The 19,720-nt window shown below is 46.6% G+C and overlaps 1 protein-coding gene across 1 annotated transcript in view; it reads right to left on the reverse strand.

Moving 5' to 3' along the window:
- The window catches only part of Calcoco2 (calcium binding and coiled-coil domain 2), a 24,285-nt gene extending 6,523 nt beyond the window's left edge, over positions 1-17,762 (reverse strand). Inside the window, exons 1-7 of the mRNA XM_050156803.1 lie at positions 17,680-17,762; positions 15,851-15,988; positions 14,695-14,832; positions 13,737-13,850; positions 12,544-12,660; positions 11,964-12,083; positions 3,039-3,140 (exon numbers count right to left, since the gene is read on the reverse strand). Coding sequence (XP_050012760.1) covers positions 3,039-3,140; positions 11,964-12,083; positions 12,544-12,660; positions 13,737-13,850; positions 14,695-14,832; positions 15,851-15,988; positions 17,680-17,685 — 735 coding nt within the window. The 5' untranslated portion in view covers positions 17,686-17,762. The remainder of the gene's footprint in view (positions 1-3,038; positions 3,141-11,963; positions 12,084-12,543; positions 12,661-13,736; positions 13,851-14,694; positions 14,833-15,850; positions 15,989-17,679) is intronic.
- Positions 17,763-19,720: the final 1,958 nt, after the last annotated feature.

Genomic DNA, 19,720 nt, shown 5'->3' on the forward strand with positions numbered 1-19,720 from the left:
TCCTGTCCCTGCCTGTCCCTGGAGGGGAATCTTCCCCTTGTCTAGCATTGCCCGGTACAAGCAAGTCAGTCACTTAATAGCTTAGCTCATCATTACCAGATCCGCAGTTAATCAAAGTTCTGTCTACTGGGTTCCAGGCATGTACTGGGGACTTGGAGTCCATCCACTACAGATAAGGTGCCGGGGAGAGTCTATGCTTTAACTTTTTTTTTTAATATTTATTTATTTATTTATTATGTATACAGTACTCTGTGTGTATGTCTGCAGGCCAGAAGAGGGCACCAGACCCCATTACAGATGGTTGTGAGCCACCATGTAGTTGCTGGGAATTGACCTCTGGAAGAAGAGTCAGTCCTCTTAACCGCTGAGCCATCTCTCCAGTCCCCGTCTTTCAACTTCTTTTTCTTCTCTTTCTTTTTAATTTTTTTGCATTTAAGATGACGTTATTTAATCATTTTCTTCTCCTTCCTTCCTATATTTTGTGAGACAGGGCCTTACTATATACCCACTGGACTAGGGGAGGTCCTCTTGCCTTGGCACTGTGGGTGTGTGCAATTGTGTCCTAAGCTTAGATGCATTCCCACACTGCTTTTGTTTCACTTCTGTGCAGCCTCCACTTCTGACTTAGGTACCATCACTCTTTGCTGAGGATCATGTTTGTGTGTGGCAGGGGGCTTATGTGTGGTCAGCCTCACCCTGTACTCCATAAGGGTGGAACACATCTTGGGCTCTTTGTTTACCTATGGGCACCCAATGCCCTTAAGTTCAGAAGTACTCTCTGCATTGGGAAGGGCTTTGAGGCAGGGTCTCACTTCATATCTGACTGGTCTGGCTCACAGCCATCCACCTGCCTCATGCTCCCAAATTCTGGGGTTACCTGAATCACTATATTCAGATAACTCTTTCTATTCCAACCAGAGCGCATGCTTTGTATTGTGCTGAGTCTTCTCAGTTTATTGAGCTTGTTTTATGGCCCAGTGTGCGTCAGGATTGATCCCTGTATACTTGAGAAGAACCTAAGCTTTCCTGCCGTCTGCTGGCTTGTTCTCTAAGTGCACTAGTTACTTTTCTCACTCTGACACAAATGCCCATGAAAAGCAAAGCAAGGAAAGATGAGCTTATTCCAGCTCACAGTTTGTGGCTGCTGCCATAGGAACTTGAGGTGGCTGGTCACATGGTAGCCAGACAAGCAGCAGAAAGCAAAAATTCTGACTCTCTCTTTCTCCTTTTTTTTTTTTTTTTTTTTTTTTTGAGACATGATTTCTCCATGTAACAGCCCTGGCTATCTTGGAATTAGCTCTTGTAGACCAGGCTGGCCTCAAACTCACAGAGATCCACCTGTCTCTACCTCCTGAGTAAGGAATTAAAGGCATGCACCACCGCTGCCCAGCCACACTGTGGCTCACTGCATCTCTATTCCAATTCCAGGGTATCTGATGCCCTCTTCTAGCCTCTGAGGGCACCAGGCATGTGTGTCGTGCACAGACATGCATGCAACTAACACACTCGTATATCTAAGATAAATCTAAATTTTCTTTTTGATTTTACTTACTTTCTTATTGATTACCTAGTGCTAGTTCTATAGTAGGGCACTGGTATCAACTACAGCTGGGCACGCTGGTGCACACTTGAACTCTTGATCTTCCTGTTGCTACCACCCAAGTGTGTCCTTACATTCTACCACTTCACACTCTGCAAATTCTGTGGCTACAGTAATCGTTAGTCAGAATCAAGGCTCTCACCCCCTTCCTCTGTCTGGTGAGTTCCCTTCCCCTGGGTGTTCTGCTCCGGTTCCTGTTTGCAACCAAGTGGCTCACTCAATAGTTTTCTTTGGGTCTTACTGAAAGCTTACCCAATGTCCCCATTTAATATGGCAATTGCCCAATCCCTATCCTGATATCCCTAATCTTTTTACTCTGCATATCTATCTATCTATCTATCTATCTATCTATCTATCTATCTATCTATCTATCTATCTATCATCTATCTATATATCGTAAAAGGTAAGTTAGTTTGGCTGGGGATGTAGTTCAGTTGGTAGAATGCTTGCTGGGCATTCATGAAGGTCCTGGGTTTAATCCTCAGCACAAGTACTGTGTATGGTGATGTGAACTGAAATTCAATGGAGCAGTGGAAACAGGAAGGTCAGAAGTTCAAGGTCATCCTTCGCTACTCAGTGATTTTTGAAGCCATCTTGGGCAAGAGACCTTATTCTCAAAAGGAAAAAGGGGCTGGAGAGATGGCTCAGTGGTTAAGAGCACTGGCTGCTCTTCCAGAGGACCAAGCACCCATACTGTGGCTCACTGCATCTCTATTCCAATTCCAAGGTATCTGATGCCCTCTTCTGGCCTCTGAGGGTACCAGGCATGTGTGTCGTGCACAGACATGCATGCAACTAACACACTCGTATATCTAAGATAAATCTAAAATTTCTTTTGATTTAACTTACTTTTATGTGTAATTTTTGTTTTTCAAGACAGGATTTCTCTGTGTATCCCAGCTGTCCTGGAACTCACTCTGTAGACCAGGCTGGCCTCAAACTCAAGAGATCTGCCTGCATCTGCCTCCTAAGTGCTGGGATTAAAGGTGTGCACCACCAAAAAACCAAAAAAAAAAAAAAAAAAAAAAGAGAATGAAGAATTAGGGCCGATTTTGTGTTTAGATTGGTCAGAGCTATCTTCAGCCTCATGTGGTCCGTGGACCAGATTGGACGAGACATCTAGACAACAACCCTCATCTCAGCTTTATAATAAAATGAAAATGAAACAATACTGCTTCTTCACTGAGAACTTTCACACTCTTGAGCCTTTTGTTGTTGCCCCCAGAAGGACCAGGTGCAACGTGAGCCCTACTCCACCATGGAAATTGCATGCTTTCCTGGTCCCTGTGGGGTCGCTGTGGCTCCCTAGATGGTTCTAGAGAACTGCAGCTTCCTTCATTTTGTTCTAGTCAGCTCTTAATTGAGCAGTTGAATGGAGAGAAGCTGGGGTGCGCATAACCCGAAATCAGCAGACACCATTTTCTGGTGAATTGCCCACCTCTTTGCCCCTGCTGCCCCGATGGTTCCCCAGATTAGCAGGGGCAGCAGGCACCTTTCCACCACTGCCGGAAAACAGTCGAGGTCGTAATGAGCCTTTCTGCTGGGGGTGAGACAAGAGGCTCTAACCACAGTTCCTTATCTCCAGCTGCTCTTACCAAGGTTGAGAAGGGGAAACTATGTCCCAGGCAGCTCTGAGTCATTAAAGAGAATCATTCTTCAATAACCCACTGCCTTCCCCGTCTCCTGTGTACCCATGTAGTTCAAAGTTGTGAGATACCGGCAAAATGATAGTTTTGTGAGCAAATGGTAGTTTTATCTAAACTGGAACTCATGAATCTTTATGGTTATAGTTATAACTTTATAGTTAGTTGTGGCAACAGTTTTCTTTCATTTCTCTATTGCTGAAACTTTTCTGCCTTAGCTCGATTACTTGCTAACTTAGGGTCGGAGAAGAAAATGTTAAACCCAGCCTGGTAACACACTTGTACAAATGCAGCACTTGGAAAAGCTGGGACAAGATTGCCACGGTTTTGAGGCCAGTTTGGGCAAAATGAGTACCAGGCCAGCCAGAGCTACATAGCAAGACCCTGTTTCAGAAAACAAAGAAAGGGTTAAGAGAGAGGAGCCATTGATTATGGAGGTGGTCATACCATTCTAAAGCGGTATCTGCCCATGCCACTGATCACTCTAAAATTTTCAATTGGCTGTTCCACCCTCCACTTAGAAGTCCCTTCAAAGTTCTTGAGCTCACGGGGACCTCGTGAACAAGTTGGCTTCTGCTCAATACAGTGACCTTATCCAGTCTTCAGCTATAGTCCCTGCCCTCCTACTCTGTTCAAGGCTCAGGATGACCTTGAACTCCTGATTCTTCTGCTTCTATTTGCCAAACTCCAGGACTACAGGATTGCATCAGCATGCACCATTAAGCTTGTGCTTACTCATTACACGACAGTTCTCTAGGACCTACTATCCTCCTGGGAGAGCCTCCCAAGTGCTGGGATTATTGGTGTATGCCACCCATGCCCTGGTTTTTTTTTTTTTCTAAATTGATGTTTTTTCTATAATGTGTATATTGTATGTGGTGCAGGTGCCCATGGAAGGCAGAAGATTGATTTGAAGCTACTGTGTTTTTATTTTTTTTATTTTTTTATTTATTTTTTTTTTTTGGTTTTTCGAGACAGGGTTTCTCTGTGGTTTTGGAGCCTGTCCTGGAACTAGCTCTTGTAGACCAGGCTGGTCTCGAACTCACAGAGATCCGCCTGCCTCTGCCTCCCGAGTGCTGGGATTACAGGCGTGCGCCACCACTGCCCAGCCTAGGACCTACATTCTAAACCAGCATCCTGCTTGCCCCATGTACTGACTCCTCCTTCTTGCTGTCAGCCTGTGGAGCTCCGAAGACACACATTTATTAAACACCATCTCAAAACAGATGAGGAAAATGCTGAACTTGGCGGTGTACATCTGTAATCCCAGCTAAGAAGCTAAATCAGGCGAGTCTTAAGTTCAAGGCTAGCCTAGGCTATAACAAGACCCCTCACAAATTTTAAAAAAGAATAAAACCAGCCAGGTCGAGGTGATGCAGGCCTTTGAGCTCAGAACTCAGGAGACAGAGGCAGGCACATCTCTGTGAGTTCGAGGCTGCCTGGTCTACAGTGTGAGTTCCAGGACAGCTAAGGCTACACAGAGAAACCTGTGTCAAAAAAATAAAATAAAATAAAACCTTATTAAAAGGTGATAAAAATAGGATCTGGAGCGATGTCTTAGCAATTATTGCATGATCTATTCTTGCAGGACCTGAGTTTGATTTTTAGCATCTATTTTGATGGGTGATTCAGAACTGCCTATAATTCTGGCTCCAGGGAATCTGACACACTCCTGCGGCCTCCACAGGCAGCTGTATATATGTGGCAGACATAACACAAATACATAAATTAAAATATATCTTATCTTATTATGTGTATATGTGCACTGAGTGCAGGTGCCCCTGGAGGCCAGAAGAAGTCATTGGAGTCCCTAGCATTGGACTGACAGATGTTTGTGAGCCTGCAGCCAACACTCCAGGACTCTGCAAGAACAGCGCATGCATTAACCACTGACAAATCTCTACAGCCCTAGGAAATCTTTAAAAGGCAATAAAATATACAACAGAGAAGCAGACAGTCTTCCCAAGATGGAGACTTTTGCCCCTCACAATTAGCTACACAAGAAACTCACTTCGTGTGTGCATGTGTGTGCATGCACATGCTCGTGTGCACGTGTGTGTGTGTTAAGGTTTTTGTTTTGTTTCCTTTCACTTTCTGTTCTTGTTGTTTTTTGAGACATGGTTTCTCTGTGTAACAGCTAGGGCCAGGAATGTAACTGTAGAGACATGGTCTCACACTGTAGCCCAGACTGGCTTGGAATTCACTATGGAGCCCAGGCTGTCCTGGACCTCATGGTTCTCCTCTCATCTCAAGCTCCCAAAGATTGTAGGTGTGAGGCATCCTGCATAGCTGTTTATCTCTTTATTGGCATGGGCCTGTTTTATTCTCCTGTCTCTCAAGAAGAGCGCGCATCCCCTGCACTTTGTTCCTGCTCCTCGGTACCAATCTCTGAGCACTGGACTCCTCACTGACCATTTAAATGTGCTGTATGTAAAGCACGTAGTAAGGTCTACAAATAAGGGAGGCAAGGCTCAGGGAGAGGCCTGGCTCCGAGGTGTAGGGGTTCAGCACTGTACCTTCTAGGGAAAGGGTGGGACCCGCGTGTGGAAGAGTTGGGGAAGGAGTCGTGGAGCTTGAGCCTAGCTCCCTTCCACTCAACCTTTCTCTGTCTTCCCTCCAATAAAGTTCATAGTCCAGGAAACCAGTACAAGTGGCAACTGCTCTTAAACTTCCCTGCAGATAAGAACTGTTGGCCAGAGCCTTTCTCACCTCTCGCCATCGCCCAAGCTGATGTTCTGTAACTCTTTCGTTGTCAGTGGTCTGACCTTCCAGCTAACTTCTAAAATTAAGATTCTACTACAGGGCTGGAAAGATAGCCCAACCATTAGAGACTATGACTCACAACAAAACATCAAGATTTTATTTTATTCTTATACGTACACGGGGGGGGGTGCGCGTGTGTGGGGGTGCACTGTGTGGGGGTGCCCGTATGAATGCAGGCACACTTGGAAGCCAGAAGAGCTTGTCAGATCCCAGGCTCCTGGAGTTACAGGCAGTGTGAGCCAACTGTCACACATGCTGAGGGCCAAAGCCATCCTCTTGAAGAACTGGAGACACTCTCAACCTCTGAGCCCTCTCTCCAGGCCTGTCCAGCTTACTTTGGGACCAGGATATAGCTTCCTAAAGAGACCTGGAGAGGTCAGACCTCAGTCCCTCCCTAATACCTTGGAAGCCATCCCTGCTGTCTCTTTCAGAACCATACCTCTTGCCTTCTCTTCCTCCCCTGCTCCTCTCCATCCCTCCCTTCTGGAAGGTTTCGTCGTTCTGCTCCCACTTAGCCAAAAAAGCTAAGTAGTTTGGAGACAAGAACCGGCTAGGGTTGGATCTGGAGGCACCTTTAAAACAGATTTTACACTAGTCTACAGGTACAGATACTTAAAAGGTGGTTTGATACCACGTCCCTTTAAAAAAAAAAAGTGACAGGGTCTATGACCTCTCCAGCCACTGGTTCCTGGCCAGGTTTTCAGCAGATATTCATTGCCTCCTGTGGAGTAGGCTTTAAGTCCAGTAGAAAACCGTTGGTTACCCCATGACCTCCATACCATTATTGCACCAATGGTATATCTTGCCTTTGGTGATCGTTACTTAAACCTTGCCAGGCTGATCATTACTGCAGCTCCCAGGGTTCACAGATGTTGATATCTTTTCTCCCTCAGTAGCCCACAAAGCACCTTCAGTCACTATGAAGTCTAGCCAGATGTGAGGATGCTTCCCTGTGAGCACCAGCTTGATTCCTCGTGTCCCGTGATCAATACCTCGGGTCTTCAGCAATAGAGTCTTTCCGTGGAGTTCCAGTGGGTAGCCAAGAGCAACAGCTGTCTTGGCTCCTATTCTCTTGCTATGAAAAGACTCCTCGACCAAGGCATCTTATAAAAGAAAGCATTTAATTGGGGGCTTGCTTGCGTTTCAGAGGGTTAGTCCATTATCGTCATGGCAGGGAGCAGACAGGCACAGCCTGGAGCAGTAGCTGAGAGCTTCATATCCTGATCAGCAGGCACAACAGGCAGAGAAGGATAGAGACTGGGCCTGATGTACTTTGGAAACATCCAAGCCTACCCGACACACCTGCTTCCACAAGGTCACACATACTTCAGCAAGGTCACACCTCCTAATCCTTCCCAAACTGTTCACTCACTGAGGACCAAACATTCAAATATATGATCCTGTGGGATTCATACTCATTCAAACCAGCCCCGTAGCAACAGTCTGTACTTTGTTTTCTTCGTGGATGTGGCCCATGATATATAAATGAATGAATGAGGGTGCTAGAGAGGTGACTATATTTACTGATTTACTATTCTTGAGGAAGACTCAAGTTTGATTCCCAGCAACCATGTTGAGCATCTCATAACTGCCTGTAACCCGAGAATGGAGCAAGAGGCTCCATTCTCCAGCCAACCCCCTGAGCTGGGAGTTCCAGAGGAGAGATAGGGCCTCTTCCCCCTCAGTGTCTGCTCAGTGGTAGAACCTATGCGAGTGAACCTTGTCTCCTTAGCTGGGGACCACGGAAGATGCTGGAAGCTGGGGGCTTAGCTGCTGCCCTCGTGGGAGAAGGGGAGTCAAGCCTCCGGCCTGTCCTGAACTCCTAAGCCCTCTGGTGGAGAGTCTGCAGTTTACTTCCATTCTGCTCCATTCTGGGCACCCCAGCACGACTTGACACCTCAAAATAATAATACACACTCACATCCCACATGGCCTATATATGGCTTATACACAAGCTCTATAGAAATTGAATTGCAGCTGACCGGATAATATATTAGATTTACCTGTTTAATTTTTGTTTAATTCCATAATGTGACTTTTTTCTTCTTTCTTTCCTTTCTTCCTTCCTTCCTTCCTTCCTTCCTTCCTTCCTTCCTTCCTTCCTTCCTTCCTTCCTTCTTTAAAGGCGTGCGCCACCGTCGCCCAGCTTTCATTCTCATTTGTTTATCGCGTGGGTCTTAAGTGTGAACTCTGTAGACGACAATGAAGTCCACACATTGTCAAACTGGTTACTGCAAAGGGAGAGTCGGTCTTCTCCAGGGGAGCAGCCCCTGAGCCATCTGGTAGGTGGGCCCCACAGTCACACAAGTAGCCCTGAGGACTAAGAACGCTTACAAACAAGAGCGTGTGAAATTGCTGCGGTGGGGGGGTGGGGGTGGGCAGACAGGCAGGGTAGAAAAGGAATTGGAGCGAGGGGATTTCATCAACACATCCTATGCATGAAAACAATTAAAATCAAAGGGACTGAATGAATGTCACATCAGGAGAGCCCCAGCAGGAAGAGAGTTTTTCTAGGTGTCTCTGCCAGTTTGGTCCACCACAGGAGAAAGCAGAATTGTCTTTGTGACAGTTCAATTAGGCAGGTTTGGAGAAGTCTTTTGGGCTGGACTTGGCACGTTCCAGGGCAGGAGTGTGGGGATCAGAATTAAGCAAAAAGCAACAGAAAGAAATAAGGCATGAAATAGATAATAGCATCAGGAGGGAAACACATTTTGATACCCCACTACAAAAGGGGAGGGGGGAGGCGAACTTTATTAACTGACACAAGGCATAGAGCATCTCCAAACTCTGGTCCAGGCAGAGCTGGATACATCTATACTCAAGACACTAACCATACCCTAGGTCAGTATCTCTCCTGCTCTGTAGCCACATGTTGTCATAACTCTGACAAGGAATGGACTCACATCTGTGGGCCCCAACAATAAAGCATACAGAATTCACACTGCATGGTAAGTCAGTGAGAAGGCAGGACCAGGTACACTCTTCCATTGACTGAGCAGGCGGTGAGATGGTAGTATTCCCATAGCCATTTGTATGTGTTAACATACAAGGTGCCAAATGAACGGTCTCCTTTCAGGCAAAAATACCGTTTACTTAGTGTGTGTTCGTATGGCGGTCAGAACTTTTGGGAGTCCCCGGGATGGAATTCAGGTCACCAGTTTGGCAGTGTCTTTACTCACGAGCTATCGTGCTGCCCCCTTTAAAAATGCTAGGAATTGTTATTCATGTTTGTACCTCTGCTTACAAGCCAGAGGCCAGGTGAGAGGCAGGTTCCCTGGAGCTGCTGGGAACTGGAGTTCAGATCTTCTGAACAAGCATAGAGTACCTCTCTAACCTGAGCCACCTCTCTAGTCCTTCCCCCTTTAAAAAGAAACCAAACCTAGCCGGCGATGGTGTCGCACACCTTTAATCCCAGCACTTGGGAGGCAGAGGCAGGAGGATCTCTGCCAGCCTGGTCTACAAACAAACCAAAAAACCAAACCTAATCCCAGCATTGGAGGCAGGTGAATCACTGTGAGAGCTAGTTCCAGGACAGGCTCCAAAGCCACAGAGAAACCCTATAGGCCATGGTGTAACATGCCTTTAATCCCAGCACTTAGGTGGCAGAAAGGCAGGTTGTCTGAGTTTGAAGTCAGCTTGGTCTGTAGAGTAAGTTCTAGGACAGCCAAGGCTGTTGTGCAGAGAAATTGTGGGGGGGGGGGGAATAAAAAAAAACAGAACCGTTATCTTTAAAAGCGATTTATTTTGCATATTTTGCCTTCTGGTATGGCTGCACTCCTAAGTGACTTACAGACTGGGAGCAAAGGCCCTAATAAAAGGGCATCCCAAGCATTCAGTCTTCCCTGCTGGAAAGCCTTCTGGCGGCCTCCACGGGCTACTCCCACCCTGGGCCGGGGGCTCAACTCTTTCTTCTTGCTAGTCGTCGTCGGCAGAGGCACTGTTTGCGCTTTCTGGTATATCAAGGAGAGAAAAGTGGAGGGAGCGCCCCTGTCAACAAAGGGGTTAGAATTAGGATTAGGCTGAAAAGTAACCCCAAAGCAGACTGGCTTCAAAGGGAGGGGAGGGAGTGGGGGGGGTAAAGTGGTGGGAGATGACAAGGAATGAGGAACCTCTGGGAGGAAGAAGGACAGTGCTGGGGACTTAGCCAAATGCTGGAGAGCTTGAGCAGGCACGGTAATGCCAGGGTTTCAGTTGAACTGGCAGGGTAAGGTAGACCTTAAAATTGATGTCAGATGTAAAGAGGCCCGTGAGGCCTGAGGTGCTTGGGTCTGGGTTGGGAGGACTTTCTCCTAGAGTTCCAGGTTGTTTCAGCACTCCCCACGTCTTGGTTGTACACACACACAGCTCACAAACACACTTCAGCTAATCCTACTATTGGTGGTTTTTTTTGCCTCCACCTCTACCTGGCTGAGACTGGAAGGGCGAGCTGGCAAAATCCAGTTTTCAAAACTATGCTGGAGGAGAGAGAGACTAACAGACAGCAGGATCTTCCCTTGTCTTTCCCTCCCTTCAGAAAGCAGATTGCAGGTACCTGTTAGAGGCCTCCTGTACAACAAGCTACTTCAGGTAGTTACTACTTAATGAGGCTTCCATTGCCGTGACTACTAACGTTATCATTTAACATTAATGATAATTGCCAACATCAATAACAAAATTGGCTGTGTCATAATTTCCCTTTGTATGGCTTTATGGTTTTTTTGTCCCTAACCCAAAGATTACTAGTGTTGTGATGCTCAGTTTTCAATATTCCTTGATCATTCATCATATCAGACACATCCATCTCTCTGAAACATCTTTACTGGCAGATGGCAGATTCTCTGTCCTTTTGGATAAAAAGCAAAGCACCATAGGTGAACACTATCCAAAGATCCTAATGTCTTACTATACCTTTCCATCTCCTAAAAACAGACACCCACCCACATAGCCAGGCAGAAAGGGAACATGCCATAGACAGTTTCTTCACTGTCCTCTTCTTTGCTTCTTCAGTCTTGTCAAGCTTGCTCTTCGGTTCCTTCTGCACAGAAAGACTTTAGTACCAAGCATGGTTGGGCACACACACACACACACACACACACAGTAACCTGCTGAACTCATGAGAAAGGAGGATGCTGAAGGAGAGGCAAGTCTTTTAGTTTTCTAAAGCCACACTTCTTTGATCTGGACATGGTAGTGCACACCTTCAATCCAGAACCAAAGGGGCAGAGACAGGAGAAATTGGGTTCCAGGCCAGCCAAGGCTGCTACGCAGGAAGACCTTCCCCAGAGCTGGTAGAGAAAGCACAAAGTGTGCTTTTCCTGAATGAAAATGCTTTCCTGCACAAGTCTACCTGTTCAGTTAAATGGCCATTTCGTTTGGTCCGTCGCCAGTTGGGAATTCTACAGTAAGATATAAAGGAAAACTACCCAGCAACAATGCTAAGGTCTATGTATGTCCCCGTAGCAACTCTGCTCACCAGCTCTATCTACCCTGTAGCTCAAGAATTACAGACCAGGGACTGGAGAGGTAGGTCAGTGGTTAAGAGCATTGCCTGCTCTTCCAGAGGTCCAGTCCTGAGTTCAATTCCCAGCAACCACATGGTGGCTCACAACCATATGTAATGAGGTCTAGTGACCTCTTCTGGCCAACAGGCATACAGAAAGAATGTTGTATACATAAATAAATTTATAAAAAATTTAAAAAAATTAAATAGAGTGAGATACCCAGAAACACAAAGACAGTACGCATACACTCAAAAGTCAATTATTAGGTGTAATAGTCAATAATTAGGTGCCAGGATAACCACCTGGCAGTCGTGGTTCGTGCCTTTAATTTCAGCACTTGGGAGGCCGAACCAGGTGAATCTGTGTACAAGGCCAGCCTGGTCAAGAGTTGAGTCCAGGACAGCCAGGACTCAGTGGGTCAGAGACACCGCATCCTCATGTACATGCTCCATGTTCACCTCTGGCTAGCATCTGTACCTGCTCACTCTGCAACTCTTCATCGGAGTTCTGCTTAGGGAGGCTGGCGCACCTATACTTCAGCTGCTGGTTCTCTCGGAGAACCTTCTCAATGCGTAGCTCCAGCTCTTGCACCTTTTTCTGCAAAACAGAGCACAGCCGCTCTATTCCAGCTCTTCCTTCCACAGGAGCTTCCCACCAGCTGGGAAGGTGAGCAGCTGAGTGATTCCCAACCCTGGAGAGGACCTGGCAGACTGCTATCAGTGGATAAAAGCCAAGTTAGTAGTTTGTTAGTTGTTCGTACATTAAATCCCAGCACTTGGGAGGCAGAAGCAGCCAGGCAACCAGGACAGTTACACTGGGAAGCCCTGTCTTAAAAACTAGTAGCCACCATTGAAAACCATCTAGAAAGGCACAGAACTAAGACAGAATGTAAAAGGAGATCAGGTGATGTGAGATTCCCCTGTGACTGTGTTTTGCTAGCATTGGTTAATATAAAGAATCTCTTTGGCCAATGGCAAAAGAAGTAGACGAAACTGAATGCAGAGAGAAAAAAGGCAGAGTCAGGGAGACATCCTGTAGCTGCCATCTTGTAGTCTACCTGTTGTAGAGCTAAACGCTGGAGGAGCTCGCCAATTTTACTTCGTTGATGTTGCATGGTGTTTGATGTTGCTTGGTTTTCCACAATGAGCTCCTTGTTCTGTTGAGCAAGTTGGGCCTAAAGCAAACAGTGAATTTACAGTAAGATAAAAAAAACTACCCAGCAAAAATGTTACAATCTCTGTAAAGGAAGGAAGACCGTTCTAGCAATTCCCCACTGCAAAGAACCCTCAGTGACCCTGCTCACCAGCTCTACCCTAGAGCCTAAGGGTCTAGTCTTAAGGCTTGTCTTCCTAAACCTAGAGCTGTTCTGCTTTATATACTAGGCTCATTGATGTGCTGCAGTGCCTCCAATGCCTCCTTCAGGCTATTAGAGGGCACAAGATCGCAGTACAGATTGTTGTGAGCCACAACGTGGTGGCTGGGAAGTGAACTCAGGACCTATTGGGGAGCCATCTCTTCAGCCCCAAAGCAGATTATTTTTAGGACAAGTTTTAGCATGTAAGCATTGTGGTCATAAGAAAGGTCCTTATGAACACTTGGTCCCTAGATGGTGGTGCCATTTATGGTTCTGGAAAGTTGCAGACTTGCTGGAGGTCGTACATCACTGGGTGCCCTACAGCCTTGGCCATTTCCAGCTCTCTGGAAATTCTGGCTTGCTGAAGAAGACTAGCCTAGCTTTCCCCGCTTACTTCTGTTCTTCCTGCCATAGGCTCAGGGCAGTTCTTGATTCATTAATAAAATCAACATATAAACGGAAGGACCTCCCACACCAGGTAATGGTGGTGCACACCTTAAATCCCGTTCTCGGGAGGCAGACACAGAAGGATCGCTGTGTCTACAATAGCTAGTTATAGAAAAGGCTCCAAAGCTAAACTGTCTTGAAAAAAGACAAACAAAAAAGAAACCAAACCAAAAAGCATAACAAAATCCAAAAACACTGGCATGAAATTTGAAGGCAATGGATGGAACTATAAAAGGTGAGGTACGTAGATCCAGAAACACAAGGCAGTACCCACTCACTCATAAATCAATATTAGGTGGGATGTAAAGAACTGCCTGGTGGTGGCGGTTGAAGCCTTTAATCTCAGGAGGCAGAATCAGGTAAGTCTGTGTACAAGGCCAGCCTGGTCTAGAGTGAGTTCCAGGACAGCCAGGACATGCACCAAGTTCACATCTGGCCAGCATCAGTACCTGCTCTGCCTGCGCGTCTGACTTCTGCTGACAGAGGAGGGCGCACATCTTCTTCAGGTGCTGGATTTCTCCGAGAAGCTTCCCAACGCGCTGCCCCACCTCTTCCTCCTTTCCCTGCAAGACACCACAGCCTCTAATTCCTGCCCTTCCACAGGAGCTTCCAAATGACTAGCACTCACAGGAGTGGCCTAGGAACACGCCAGCCAGAGCAGCTATGCAGTGAGTCAGAAGGCGCAACATTGGCATGCCTGCCAGTGCAATCACGGAATTAGGTCTGCCTTTGGCAGCAGAGAAACAGACTTTAGGCCACAATTTATGAGGAGAGACAGGCAGGTTTACGGACATCCATTCTAGGGCAGAATGGCCTGTCTTGAATGGTGTGGCAATATCCATGCTACACAGACTAGAGAGGCTATGGAACAAGGAAGGTTCAAGCAGGAATGCGTGGATCTGTATGGAAAGGGAAGAAAAATCTCCGGGGTGGACTGTAGCTGGGTAGGAGTGGGAACAGGGGATCAGGTTAGGTGGGGTGAGTGGAGGAATACAGTACTGGGAGATAACTGGAATGGGGGGCACCTTTCAGGGTCAGGTAGACACCCCAGGTAAAATGGATGCATAGCCTGACCTGGCTCTCTCCTGTGACCAGGTGACTCACAGTGGGGGCTGGGACACTGCCGTGGAATGTCCTTTACACTGCGTCACCATGTGGCACATGTGGCACCATGATAGGTTTAACAAAAACCTAAGTGGTCAATAGCTACAGTGCTCAGGGGCTACAGACAGGATTACTGGACAGAGAGATCTGGGAAGGGGGCTTCTCCAACCAGACACAGAGGGAGCAAGACATGCTGGAAAAATCACAGCCCTGTGCCCACATGCAGATAAACAGAAATGGGTTAATTTAAGGTGTAGAGCCAGAGAGACATGTTCCAAGTACACTTCTGGCCAGTAGCTGTACCTTCTTGCCCTGTAGCTCTGCCTGTGCTGTGTTCTGTGTGTCTGTTTTCTGTTTCAGCTGCTTCGATATAACGGCTTTCAGGTCCTGGTTTGCTCGGAGAAGCTTCTTAGTGCGTTCCTTGGTCTCTTCCACCTTTTCCTGCAAGAGACACCACAGCCGCTTTATTCCAGCCCTTCCTTCCACAGGAGCTTCCCACAAGCAGAGAAGGTGAGCAGCAGAGTGACTGCCCACTCTAAGACTCTAACAAGAGTGGCTGTGTATAGCTGTGCTATCTCCTGTAACCAGTGGGAGGGGCTGGGACGCTGCTGTGGAACATTCCCTTACACTGTGAGAAGATGTGGCAATGTGATTGGTTTAATGAAAAGCTAAGGAGAGGAAAGCAAGGCAGGAGATATAGGCAGGACTATTGGACAGAGGGAGGGCTGAGATGAAGTCTTAGCCAGAGGGACATGCTAAACAATGCAGAGATTTTTTGACTAATTATGAAAAGCACGGCCTATTACTTAGGCTTATTACTAACTAGCCTTTATTTTACTTGTTTATTATGTATACAGTGTTCGGCCTACAGGACTCTGGAGGAGCAGCAGCCAGTTCTCCATTTCTCCAGTCTCCCCACAACTACCTTTTATACCTTAAGTTAAGGTGTTAAACTACATAGTCATGAGCGGGTCTTGTTCCCTCTGGAACTCTGGAGAGCAGCCACATTGAAACATTTTTAAAAGGCATCAGATGTAAAAGGCAATAATTCAGGTGATGTTGGGTCCCCCTTTGTATGTTGTGAGTGAATGTTTTTAATTTTTTTATCTTAATAGTTCGATGAAGAATCTGTTTTGCCTTATTGCAGGGCAAAATATAGGCAGGTGGGAAAACTAAATCCAGGGAAAGGAGGAGTAGTCAGAGAGAACCCTTGTAGCTGGCAAAGACAACCGAGCCCTTCAGTTAGCCACAGGCTTGTGGAGATTGATTGATAGACATCAATAAATTTAAGATATAAGAGCTAGGTAGGAATACTCCAAAGGCATAGGCTAAGCAGTGTTAATTTTAATAGTTTCAGTCTCTGATTAAATCAGTAGTGAAGCCAACAGAAAATAGCACCGGGTCAGAAACTGCACCCTCATGTACATGCTTCAAGTTCACCTCTGGCCAGCATCTGTACCTGTACCCTCTGCAGCTCTGCCTGCACTTCTGACTTCTGCTGGCGGAGGAGGGCGCACATCTCCTTCAGGTGCTGGATTTCTCTGAGAAGATCCCCGGTGCGCTGCTCCATCTCTTCCGCCTTTCCCTGCAAGAGAGACTACAGCTCCTCTATTCGAACCCTTCCTTCCAGCAGAAGCTTCTCTAAGATGTAGACATTGGGTCTACAGAGAGTTCTAGGACAAAAGTACTGTCCCAAAAAAAGGGGGTGGCGCATGCCTTTAATCCCAGCACTCGGGAGGCAGAGACAGGCGGATCTCTGGGAGTTCGAGGCCAGCCTGATCTACAAGAGCTACAGAGGGCACCAAAGCTACAGAGAAACCCTGTCTCAAAAAAATAACAAAAGGGGAGGGGGTGGTGAGGGCTGGAGAGATGGCTCAGAGGTTGAGAGCACTGACTATTCCATTCCTAGCAACCACATGGTGGCTCACAACCATCTGTAATGAAATCTGGTGCCCTTTTCTGGTCTGTAGACACATGCAGACAAAACACTATCTTTCAAGGATGTTACAAAGCAGACTAGAGAGGCTATGTAACAAGGAAGGCTCAAGTGGGAATGCATGGATCTGTATGGAAAGGGAAGACAAAGACCCTGCTAAGGGTGGACCTTAGCAGGGTAGATGTGGGAACAGGGGGGAATCAGGTTAGGTGGGGTGAATGGATGGGTACAGTACTCTAAGAGATAACTGAAATGGGGGGCACATTTCAGGGTCAGGTAGACACCCCGGCTAAGACTCTACTGAGAGTGGACTCATAGCCTGACCTGGCTCTCTCCTGTGACCAGGTAAGACTGCAGTGGGGGGCTGGGAAACTGCTGTGGAATGTCCTTTACACCTTTACATGTGAAATCGTGATAGGTTCAATAAAAACCCTAAGTGGCTATGGACAGAGGGCTCTGGATAAAAAGCGGTGTCTCAAACCAGACACCTAGAAAGCAACACATGCTGGAGGAGAGATCCCAGCCCTGTGTCCACATGCAGATAAACAGCCTTTAAGTTGTAGGGCCAGAAGGATGAGGCTATAGTACAACTTCCATATGAAGGAAAGGTTTTTGTCCTGCAGGTTAGGCGGGTTTCTAATTTGTTTTTTTTTGAAAAAGATCTCATCATGTATGCAATTTGCATGTGCGCCTGCCAGCCAGAAGCGGGCGCCAGATGTCACTACAGATGTTTGAGAGCCACCACGTGGGTGCTGGAACTTGGCCTCTGGTAGAGCACTCCAGTCACCCACCTTGCTCAATTAATTTTGATTAACTCCTTTCTCTTCATCTACATGTTGCCATGTGACTGGTGACTTTGATCTCCACCAGCAGATTTTTCCCTGTGGTACTTGACTTCCCAGAACTCAATAGCAACCTCATCAAAACATTTAAAAAGGCACAGAATTGTTTAAGACACAATGTAAAAGGCAATTATAAATCGGGTGATGTAGGATCTCCCTTTGTATGCTCTGCATTTTTTTAAACCATTGTTTTTCCCTATGACAGGGGCAGAATGTGGGTAGGAGGGGAAACTAAAACTGAGAAAGACACTGGAGGAGACTGTAGCTGCCAAAGACACCATAGTGTGGTGATACAAGGATTACTATAAATGGAGAAATCTGAGAAACAAGAGCTGGGGTAGGAATATGCCTAAGTCATTTTCCAGGCAGTGTTATAATTAATATAGTTTTTTGTGATTAATTATTTGGGCCTGGGCAGTCAGGAAACAAACAAACATATATAATCAAACAGCAAATAGCACTGGGTCAGACACCACAATCCACATCTACATGACTATGTTCATGCCTTACCTGCATCTGTACCTGCTTCTTCTTTAACTCTGCCTGCCTGCGTGAGCTCAGTTTCTGCCAGGTGGTGCACTGCTCCCTCAGCTCCTGGTTGTCTCGGAGAAGCTTCTCAACATGCTGCTCCATCTCTTGTACTTTTCGCTGCAAGAGAATCGCAGAAATAAGTCTGCCATTATCAGGAAAGACTTCTAGTGGAGGGGCTGGGACACCGCTGTGGAATATTCCCTTACACTGTGATAAGATGTGGCAATGTTAAGAGTTAAAGAGCCAATATTGGGGCAGGAGATATAGGCAGGACTGCTGGACAGAGTACTGAGATGAATTGAAACGTCTTAAAGGAGAGAAGCCAGAGGGACACGACAATGGCAAAGACCGAGTTTGGTAATTAATGTCACCATGTCTAGTTTTATGAACTGGAAGCCCAAAGGAAAATTCATCCATGGCCCAAAGTGGGGTGCACTATGAAGAGACTCTCTGCCGCGCTTGTCAACAGCTAAACAATGACACCGAGACTTCTTACTAATTATGAAAAGCACAGCCTATAGCTTAGGCTTATTTCTAACTTAAATAATGTGTACAGAATTTTGCCTGCATGTATGCCTGCACACCATAAGGCACCAGAACCCACAGGTGGCTGATGCCCAAACTGTAGTTGCTGGGAATTGCAATCAGGACTCTGGAGGATCTAATCCTCCTCAGCCATTTCTCCAGTCTCCCCACAACTAGCTCTTATACCTTAAATCAAGGTATTCATCTACAGGTTGTCAAGGGACTCATGGCTCTGACCTCTCCTCCAGTGGGTCTTGTTCTGTCTGGTAGGAACTCCCCCCCCCTCTTCTTCCCTGAACTCTGAAGAGCAGCCACATTGAAACAATTTAAAAAGGCATCATATGTAAAAGCCAATCAGGAGATGTTGAATCCCTCTTTGTATGCTATGGTTTTTTTAATGTTTTAATTTTAACCATTGTTCTGTAATATAAGGAAGCTGTTTTCAACTATCGTGGGGCAGAATACAGGCAGGTGGGAAAGCTAGACTAAATGCAGGGAGAAAGAATGGGAGTCAGAGAAAACACTTGTAGCTGCCAAAGGCACCCGAGAGTAAGCCACGTGCTTGTGGAGATGCAGATTGATAGACAGAAGAGCTAGGTATAAATATGCCGAAGTCATAGGCTAACCAGTGTTACATTAATACTTTCATTGTGATTATTCTGACCTGAGCAGTCAGGAAGCAAAGACACCATCACCGATTATAATCAGTAGTGGAGCCAACAGAAAATAGCACCGGGACAAACACCACGTCCTCATGTTCACTTCTGACCAGCATCTGTACCTGTTCCCTCTGCAGCTCTGCCTGCGCATCTGTGCAGTTCTCCTTCAGCTGCTGGTTTTCTCTGAGAAGCTTCCCGGTGCGCTGCTCCATCTCTTCCACCTTTTCCTGCAAGAGAGACTACAGCTCCTCTATTCGAACCCTTCCTTCCAGCAGAAGCTTTTCACCAGCTGGGAAGGTGAGCAACTGAGTGACTGGCACTCACTGGAGTGGCCCTGGCACACGCCAGCCAGAGCAGCTATGCAGTGGGATAGAAGACATTGGCCAGACTGCCAGTGCAATCACAGAATTAAGTCTGCCTCTGCCAGCAGAGAAAGACAAACCTTAAGCCACAAGTTCTGAGAGATAGGCAGATCTACAGATTTGCCTACAGGGATTTCTAGGACAGAAGTACTGTCTCAAAAAAAAAAAAGGGGGGTGGTGATATCCATGATACACCAGACTAGAAGGGGAATGCATGGATCTGTATGGAAAGGGGAAACTGTCTCCAGGGTGGACAGTAGCTGGGTAGGCATGGCAACAAGGGGGATCAGGTTAGGTGTAGGGGTACAGTAATGAGATGACTGGAATGGGGGACACATTTCAGGGTTAGGCAGACACCCCAGCTAAGACTCTAGTGATAGTCTAGGATAAGGCTATAGTACAACTTCCATAAGAAAAAATTTCTGTCCTGCCTGTCATTTCCCAAGTAAAGACAGACTCATTATGAAAGCTTGC

The sequence above is a fragment of the Alexandromys fortis genome, unplaced genomic scaffold, assembly GCF_014885135.2.
Source record: "Alexandromys fortis isolate MF-2015 unplaced genomic scaffold, M_Fortis_MF-2015_v1.1 scaffold_31, whole genome shotgun sequence".
Taxonomy (NCBI): Eukaryota; Metazoa; Chordata; class Mammalia; order Rodentia; family Cricetidae; genus Alexandromys; species Alexandromys fortis.